The 9,719-nt window shown below is 37.1% G+C and overlaps 2 protein-coding genes across 2 annotated transcripts; one reads left to right on the top strand and one right to left on the bottom strand.

Annotated features, from left to right (window-relative positions):
* Nucleotides 1–5,729: 5,729 nt before the first annotated feature.
* Nucleotides 5,730–7,325, bottom strand: LOC122650616. Its single transcript, XM_043844015.1, has one exon. The coding sequence runs from the start codon at nucleotides 7,323–7,325 to the stop codon at nucleotides 5,730–5,732; it is 1,596 nt and encodes a 531-aa protein (XP_043699950.1).
* A 1,510-nt stretch (nucleotides 7,326–8,835) lies between these two features.
* LOC122650615 (putative disease resistance protein At1g59780) lies at nucleotides 8,836–9,198 on the top strand. Its single transcript, XM_043844014.1, has one exon. It carries the CDS (start codon nucleotides 8,836–8,838, stop codon nucleotides 9,196–9,198), a length of 363 nt encoding a protein of 120 aa, XP_043699949.1.
* The last annotated feature ends 521 nt before the right edge of the window (nucleotides 9,199–9,719 follow it).

Here is a 9,719-nt window from a genome sequence, read left to right as displayed (position 1 = left end):
TCGACAATGGTCGATTCTGATCCAATATTTTCGCTGATTCTGATCCAATAATATTTCCCTGCAATAGAACTAAGATGTTGAAACCATCTCATATAGTTTTCTGTAAGACTCTTGAACTGAAGATCACCATTAACTATTATTAAGCAACCAAAAGGTGCTGGCAACCACAACCTCTGGCCACCCTACATAGTCACTCATGTAGCACTAGATATATGCACCAAGATTAGTGAATGTGAGGCCCTCATCACTGTAATACAGTTACCTGACAAAACTCTTTATGCAAGATCAAGAGTTATACAGAGGGGTCATTGAAGCAACCGCTTTCTTAATTGCAGGGTTGTGGGTGAAGAAACCACCCTAGAAACCATGATCAAACACTTATCTAATTGGAATTCTAGCTTAGGAGACTAAATCCAAATATTTGACGGACAGCAACCTGATTTTAACACTGATATCACGTTCATGTCATTAAAAAGCATTTTAGAGCATAAATGATACACTTGCCAAAAATCCCACCATTTGGATGATTTGGTCCACAGGAAATTGCATTTGCTGCTGATCATCAATCAAACTGATTGCATCAACAAACATACACATGGTTAGATTTTCTTCTTATTATTATATCATATTTTTTTTTTAAAATGAGAGATAAAATAAAAAATGGTAAAACTGGAAACCTGATTGGTTTTGGCACAAGTCTAAGCAGAGCAGAGCAGAGCAAGAATCTCGCATATCATTTCAACCCCTTTAATTATGGGCAAATTAATGGAGATCCTTCAGCATCATCATCATCATCATCATCAAGAAATGAAGATTCACAATCATGATATGAAGACTCACCATCATCATCCTCATCGTACGAAGAAGAAGAAGAAGATTCGGAGAAAACCATCGGAATATCTTGTCCAGCATCATCGTGTGACCATCTGAAGAAATCTGCTACCTTCCTCTTGACAAAACTACAATATTCTTCTTTCCTCTTGAACCCCTCCTCAGCAGATGGAATGAGTCCTTCATTTTCCATGAAGTACAAAATAAAACTTCCAAACAAAAATCAATAAACCTCAAAAACATCACAAAAAAACACAACAGTAGAGAAGAAAAAAAGAAAAAAAAAAGGAAATAGAGTGTTTAAGCTAAGGTACCTGAAGCAGATCGAGACTGTTCCTTTCCTCGTCCATACGGATCAAGAGAGCAGGATTCACTGTAGATTGACCCTTGGACATTCTTTGCTCCACCCCTATGCTTCTAGAAGACAACAATATGTATAAGGAATAGAATTATTATTAAGGGCTACCATCAGCAGAAGAAAGCTTTTGCTTCAGCTCCAGAATCTCCCAACAATTAAGTTATCTGAAATGAGTTAGCACACCAAAAAAATTTGACAAGACAAAAACAAGAGAAACAGACGTTGCATGGAGCTAAATGTTGGGCATTGGGCAATAAATAAGCAACACATCCATAAAGCTGAGATTAGGATCAACGCACGCATAATGGATATTTACAGATCTGTTTATCCATCGAGAGAGCAAAGTAGCAAAACAAAAAAACTAAAGACAAAATGACAAATGACAAACGTCAAGGTAAATGAAGAGTGTCTCCAAGTTTCACCAAAAAAAAAAAAAAGTGTCTCCAAGAGGTGACAGTTGAGGGAATCCAACATTTAGAGTAAAGACCAGCTTCTCAAAATGAACCATCCCAACCACGTAAGCAATGCTGCAATAACAACCTGCAATATTGTAGAGTAAATAAATGATGGATTTATCAATGACCAGCAGTTGTAGCAGACATATAAGGAAATTTTACTTGGCAAAAGGAATGGAATTCATAAAATAAAATTAAAAAAAAAAAACACCTTAAAGCTAAAAGCATGAAAGGTTTATTTAGAGGGAGAGAGAGGGATGGCTTATACAGTAACCACAATACCATATAAAAAAAAACCTCCCAAGTGTAATGGATAATTTCTTTGTGTTAAGTTTAATTTACCTTAAGCAATAACAATAGATATCCACCTCATTTTTGTTGCCCTCGCATTAATCGCCTAAAAATCTCCATCTCAGCCTTCAATCCATTTATCTCTTCTTTTTGTTCAGCAATAATATCCTTCAATCCACTTATCTCTTCTTTTTGTTCAAACCCTGCCTCCTTTAATGTTCGTACCTCAGTCCGCAACTCTACATTCTCTAGAGCAAATGACTTAGCGCGCTCTGCTGCCGTTCCATGTATCGCTTTCGGAGTTAATACAACTCCGTACATGCGTACCCGACGAGTATCTTCACCTACATTACTCCTGAAGATTCCATCTTGCACGGTATGGTCCCCACGTTTTTCTTCAGGTTGGTTGTTAAGGTCGTGGTCCATCTTAGACTGCATTTGACAATACAGACCTGAGTAAACAGTATTGAATTTACATTAGTAGTTTTTTTATTAGATTATTAAGCTTACAATCCTTTCTTCTGCAATGGGGTCTGAATAAGATCCATCTTTCTTTGTATGAGTCACCTTGAACAATTCCATACGAGAGGGAGGTCCTTCATCTGGGTGCTCTTTACGCTAAACAAAAATAATAAATTAGTGATAGAGAGTATTAGTATATAAGATCTTAAACCGGGTTAACTATAAAAAAAACATTTATAATTAAAAATTATATTACCTTCCTCTCTCGAATTACAGCAAAAGGAGTCTTTCCTGTGGTATGCAATGATAACAGTTTGGCCCTATGATCGGTATTACGTTCCGATACAACCTACCATTGTTCAAATATACACAATTATATGAGCAATATAATGTGAATCTACTTACTATTCCATTATTTTATCCTATGGTTGGCTAAATTGTAGGTGCCATACCTGACTACTCTCTTGGCTCCATGTCTCAAGGAGTACGTTCCATTGTTCTTGTGGAACACGTTTATCTGTATGAGCTAGCCTCTCCTCATGTGTGGTATACTTCTTAAACACATTTGCCTTTAGACCATGCTTAAAGTCCCTCCATCTTTCATTCAGTTTAGTTTCGATCCATTTCCTACGATTCTCAGGGATGTTGAATTTTTCCTGCATACAACATAAGATAGAGTTACTTAAAACGTAAGTAATAAACACTTTAATGAAATAAAAAAATGGTATTTGTTTTTTATATTACATATATCTTATTCACTGCATCATCTTTTAGAGGTGGGGGAATTTTCCTCCAATCTGAATAAGATACAGGTAGCAAGTGTGCATCTCGAGCTTTAACTCCTATCCAAGTCATCAATTGTGCAGTTCTCTCATTGCAAGGTTGGCCATTATCATCTATTTGTATGCTAATTTTTTTTCCACTGGGCATTGACAAAACCTCCTTGCCCCGAGCTGGTCCTCTTCCAGACTTTCTAGGACCTGTAACAATTGATATTAGGTAAATACACATATTGACTAAGTTTAATAGACAAAAATATAAGTAAAGATATTTGTGCTCTTACCTGTTTCCTCTGAGCTCGTGCCATCATAAAACTCATCATTACTCATTATTGACTAGCTGTTTAAAAATAAACAATTGATATTAGTGCAATCACAATACATAAATTTGTATTTGTAAAATAAAAAAAAGTAATAGTATAACATTGCATACATACTCATCATCAACCGAGACTGGTCATTCAATTAGACATATTGTCGTCATCTAAACTTGCAATTTCATTGTTTAGTTCAATGGGGGTCTGAACTATCATCCCTTCTATATCTGATCTAGTCCACACAAAATCTGTGTCACCTTCATGATCTGAAAGTTGCATATTTTGCCTACGTTGTATTGTAGTCTGTGTGTATGCATGATTCAGAACATCATTTGCCTCACCTTCCAAGTCATATGTATCCCTAATCTTGGTAGTCACGGCAACGTGCCAATCTGACCTCCGAGGATCTGACACATAAAACACCTGCTCCACTTGTGAAGCGATGACAAATGGCTCGTCATTCACATTTTGACCACTATATTTCAAGTGATTAAAATTTACAAGTGTAAACCCGAGCTCATCTTTCTCCACTCCTCTCTCAGGATGAGCCCAATCACACTTAAATAATGTTACTTTAAGATCCATTGAGTATTCTAATTCTATCACTTGTTTCAGAATACCATAATAAGTAACATGTCCCTCAATAGGATGCTTGTCCTTCTGACTTGAAAAGCTATTAGTCAATGCAGTTATTAGGACCCCACTATTCTGAGTTTTTCTATTAATCTCATGCACCTTACTATGAAATCTGATCCCATTAATAATGTATCCCATATAACTTCTTGCCTCAGAGTTAGGACCCCTAGCAAGACATTTGATGTGCTCGGGCACCTCAATCCCATTTTGCCGGAGTTTCAATATCTGATGATACAAAATGGGTCAGAATAAAGTTGCAAATTTTCATATAGTAGATTATTGAAATTTTTATATTTACGTACATGCTCATTAAACCATTTTGGAAAGTCCTTATCATGCAAATCCATAACCTTCTTGGGATGAGAGTTACGACCTAACTGCCTTTTGATTTCTTTCAGGTGGAGTCTATAATTGAGTGAGGCCAAAAAATTAAAATTCAATTACACTTTAATATATACATATATATCAAATACAATATTGAGGAAATGAGTGAAATGAAATTTTATCTCTATTTCGTACTTACTATTGGTATTCATTTATTCCTTTGTAATGGACTAGCACACACCGATGTGCTTGATTCCTTTCTCTCATTTCGAGATGCAACAGTTCACATTTCCCTAGGGGCCGACCTATGCTTGAGAATATAGAATGTGGGTCTTCTACATCCAATGAAACATCATTTCTGGATGGCCGATTCAACCTCGTTTCAACACCTTCAAAGTATCTAGAACAAATTATTATACACTCTTCCGCAATATATCCTTCAGCTATCGTGCCCTCTGGCCGACTATTGTTGCGAACATAGTCTTTAAGTTGTTTGAGGAACCTACACAAATCCACATTTGTGACGAATATTTAGCCATAAATTTTATAGAACATGAATAAGGTGTATTATTATACAAACTAATAATTAAACACTAACCTTTCTATTGGATACATCCAACGGTAATGTACAGGACCAGCCAAGCTCGCCTCGCTGGCTAAATGAACTATCAAATGCACTATAACATCAAAAAATCCAGGTGGAAAATACGTTTCAAGGTTACACATTGAGACAGCAATACTTTGATTTAGCCTCTTGAAATCCTCCTCTGAACCAACTTTACTACATAAATCTCGAAAGAACTCACATATCTCAATCAATACTTTACCAACATTCTTGGGCAAAACACTACGAAAGGAAACTAGAAGAAGTTGTTGCATCATAATATGACAATCATGGCTCTTCATTCCTGATATTATCCTCTCCTTGACTTGCACATTACGTGAGATATTACTAGCATAGCCGTCTGGAACCTTCACACCACTTAATATTGTGCAAAACACCTCCTTGTCCTCATTGGACAATGTGTAGTATGCTGGAGGTAAAATGACTTTATCCCTACCTTCAATAATCTTTGGATGAAGATCAACACGGATTTTCATATCTTTTAAATCTAGACGTGCGTGCATTCACGTGATCCTTTGTCTTATCTTTCATACCTAACAATGTCCCAATGATACTATCACAAACATTCTTCTCAATATGCATCACGTCTAAATTATGACGAACAACATTATTTTTCCAATATGGCAAATCAAAAAATATACTCTTCTTCTTTCAGTTAAATGGGAGCTCTGGCTTTCGTAACCCCCTTTTTCTCTTCCCCCCATCCTTGTCAATATTATCCTTCCCAAATGGGGGAAACTGAGCACCCCATAGCTGTTCCAACACATCAAAACCAGAAAGTGTCTTTGGTTGCACTCTATGTTCCTCATGACCATCAAAACTTCTTCTATCAGTGCAAAATTTATGATCAGGAGGAAGAAATCGACGATGGCCCAAGTAACAGTGCTTTCTTCCATATTTTAGCCAACGTGAAACTGTATCCTTGTTGCAATATGGACAAGCCAAAGCACCTTTCGTACTCCAACCTGAGAGATTCCCATATGCCGGAAAATCATTAATGGTCCATAACAAGCATACACGTAGCTTAAATGTTTCCTTCTTATATGCATCATAAGTCTCAACGCCTGTATCCCACAATGTTTTTAACTCATCAATCAATGGCTGCAAATATATGTCTATATCATTCCCTGGTTGTTTTGGTCCAGGAATAAGCAATGTAAGAATCATGTTAGGAGCCTTCATACACATCCACGGTGGCAAGTTGTAAGGGATCACCACAACAGGCCATGTACTATGCTTTGAGCTATTCATCTTAAATGGATTGAATCCATCACTTGCAAGCCCAAGCCTAATATTACGAGGGTCCTCACTAAAATTTGGATAAAGCCTATCGAAGTCCTTCCATGCTTTAGAGTCAACTGGGTGTCGTAACTTCTGGTCATCTACACGCTCTTCATGATGCCATCTCATATCAGATGATAGTTTAGATGACATATATAACCTTTGAAACCTTGGAATCAAAGGGAAATGACGTAATATCTTGACTGGGATCTTCTTATCGTCTGATATATATCTTGATATGCCACATTTGTAACAAGACGTGGCATTTGCTGTCTCATTCCGATACAACATGCAATCGTTGCGGCATGCATCAATCTTCTCGTAATTCAGGCCTAAGTCTTTAATAATCTTCTTGGTTTCATACAAAGACTTCGGTAACGAATTCGGCTCCGGAAATGCTTCTTTCAATAAGTCAAGCAACAATGAGAATGCTTTGTCACTCAACTTGCAGAGACATTTAATATGATAAAGCCGAAGAATGAAAGATAGTTTTGTAAACCTTTCGTTTCCTAGATACAATGGTAAATTTGCATCTTCCATCAACCGTTCATATTTCTTCATTGCTATACTTTCCCCCTCTATATGCACACCTGTGCCACCATCATCAATCCTTTCATTTGTATTTCTTCTGAACATCTCATTTAGCATGTTATGTGTAACATCATAGGTATCTGATGAGTCAAGTTCCACTGGAGTTTCACGGAGAGGGGTGTGTGAAGATGATGCTTCCCCATGGTTATTCCAAATTGTATAGTTCCTTAAAAATCCATCACAGACCAGATGTTCGGTCACTTCGGTCCGATTTCCCCAAAGTTGATTTAGGCACTTTACACATGGGCATAAGATCTGAGTCCCACATGCTGCATTAGAAAATGCATAGTCTAGGAATTTGTCAACCTCCTGCATGTATAGTGCAGACGTTCTAAAGGATGGATCCTTTGATCTTTCAATCCAACTCCTAGACATAGTTTCCAGACGTAACTGGTAAAACAAAAAAAAATGTTGATTAAGTCCAAAAGAGGGCTGCTTCCAAGTTCAATGCTATAAATTAAACCCTCTTAGTAATAGCATACAATCAACAAAAGCAACAGATTATAATCCCCCCAAACTCAGATTAAGTAGAACCCCCACAACCACAAAAGAATGATGCTAACAGTACTTTCTTGACAAGGGTAAAACAGAGTATAGAGAGGAGAATGGAGCTGAAAAAGGGATCGATTGGGGGCCTTAGGATGCAGGAGATGTGTTCAAAAGATGGGAGAGAAGTGATGGCTGGATTGGTTAGGAGAAGGGGCTGCTGGAATTAGAAAGTAACACAAAATAGGCTCAAACCAGGGCACATGAGCAAGGGGGCAGAAGTAAAGGTGTCTCGGTTGATGAAGTAGAGTCTTCCAATGTCTAGATAGCTTGTAGGGCATGAAGAACAGCAGCAAAGAGTGACCTCCTGGGCTTCCCACCGCAAGGAGTCAGCCAGTTCATACACCAGCTCCTTCCTCCATGGATCAAACACCAAGGAATCAAAATTGTGGGTTGCTTGCCCTCCTGGGTTGTTTTTATAGACTTCATTAAAACAAAATAGTAAGGACTCAAAATTAGAAAGTTCCAAAAATTAGAAACTACCAACTTTGGCCTTTTACTTGGGTTACAAAACACAATCAGTTTCTAGACTGATGTGACCTAATACTTGTTGACAATGTACTAACTATTAAAATAGAAACTAACTACTTACAATGAAAATAGAAATTAACTACTAATAATCAAAATAGAAAGTAGATATTCCTAGTTAGACAACATCAGGCAGCTAAGAGGGAAAACGAAGAAGTTGAAGATGGAGGAAACCACGCTGAATTTCCAGATTTTTTCGACATTCTTTCCTCAGTTTCTTTTTCTCTCAAGAGGTTGCACTCTTTCTCTATATTGATTTCTCCAGTCGAATCCTTACGATCTACCATCTCCCACGATGGAATCTGAACTTTATTGGAGCCCACCAATTTTGGGTGATTAAATTTTATGTCTTCTATGTTTCCAATACTGCGTACACTTTAATGTGCTTTCATGTGCTTTCTATTTTCAAGAATTTCCTATTCAACAATGATACACTACAAAATTAAGGGAATGGAAAACCAATCCTCTAGATACCTCATCTTTTAACTAAATGGTTAAAAGATGAGGTATGTAAAAGTACAGTTTATGTAAGGTAGTATGACAATTACGTGAAAGTCCCCTTCTCCAAAAGAGAAACTGGAGCTGTAAGGTAGTGTGACTTTTCTTTATTCATAGAATACATCATCAAATGCATGACTTGCCAAATGCAAATATTATTCCTCAAGTCAAAACCCCCTTGAAGGGTTAGAAATCTAGAACCCTTTAACATCAATATGGGTTCTTTGTTTGATCAAGAATTAGCTTTACAAAGAGAGGGTTTCAGGAATTATTGAACTCTAACATCCATTTGCAGAACTAGAGGCAATCAGAAATGGCAGCTTCGATTGCTTTGAATGTCTTAGATAGCCTGTGCCAAGTGATTGTGAAAGAAGCATATTTGTTTCTTGTAGTGGAAGATCAAGTCAAGACCCTTGGAGACCAGCTCAAACTTATGGGTTCTTTCCTCAGAGATGCAGAGAGAGCAGAGGGTCAAGAACATATTGCAATGGAGGAATTGGTTATCCAAATTAGGGATTTAACCTATGAAGCTGAGGACATCATTGAGAAATACTTGGTGGATGGATGGATGTGTAAATATACCCAGCAAGGAAAATTTATCCGAAGAGTCGAAACAGGATTGGAAACAAGACTTCACTTTCCTCTTCTTGTTGAGCCCACAACCAAACAGCAATAACAAATGAGGTGAGATGCATGATAGAACCCCCTTAGATTCCCATTCAAATTTGACATTTCAACTTCGAAGTAACAAATTTCCAAGATCATTCTTCGAATATCAAAATTACAATTCAATATACTGTCTCCCAATAGAGGAAAGACTAAATGATGACACTGCTTAACCCCAAAAATAGTCATGAGCACTCCTAATTTAATTTGAAATGTCTAAGGCTACATAGCTGATGAAGATACCAAAACACATCAGAATAGCTCATTCAGGTCACAGGAAGATAATCAAGATAGATTGAGGTTCACCGTTTCAGCCTTGCAGTGAATCAAATTTATGAATCCATCAGATAAACAACTTATGGAAATTTTAGTATTTTACTAGGAAAAAAAAAGTATCCGTAAGCTAATATATCTAACACTTATCAAGCTTGAATAAATTATAAACGTACGAACCTCACATAACACGTTAACCATTCTCAAATATTACTATTAAGGAAAACAATCATGCCAACGACAAAGACCTCACGAAGA

This window comes from Telopea speciosissima, chromosome 2 (genome assembly GCF_018873765.1).
Source record: "Telopea speciosissima isolate NSW1024214 ecotype Mountain lineage chromosome 2, Tspe_v1, whole genome shotgun sequence".
NCBI classification, from domain to species: Eukaryota; Viridiplantae; Streptophyta; class Magnoliopsida; order Proteales; family Proteaceae; genus Telopea; species Telopea speciosissima.
The sequence above is the reverse complement of the archived record's forward strand: the minus strand, read 5'-3'. Positions and strand labels throughout refer to the sequence as shown.

Bases quoted from the DNA above. Each gene is read 5' to 3' on its own strand.
- LOC122650616 (XM_043844015.1), bottom strand. From the start codon at position 7,325: ATGTCTAGGAGTTGGATTGAAAGATCAAAGGATCCATCCTTTAGAACG.
- LOC122650615 (XM_043844014.1), top strand. From the start codon at position 8,836: ATGGCAGCTTCGATTGCTTTGAATGTCTTAGATAGCCTGTGCCAAGTG.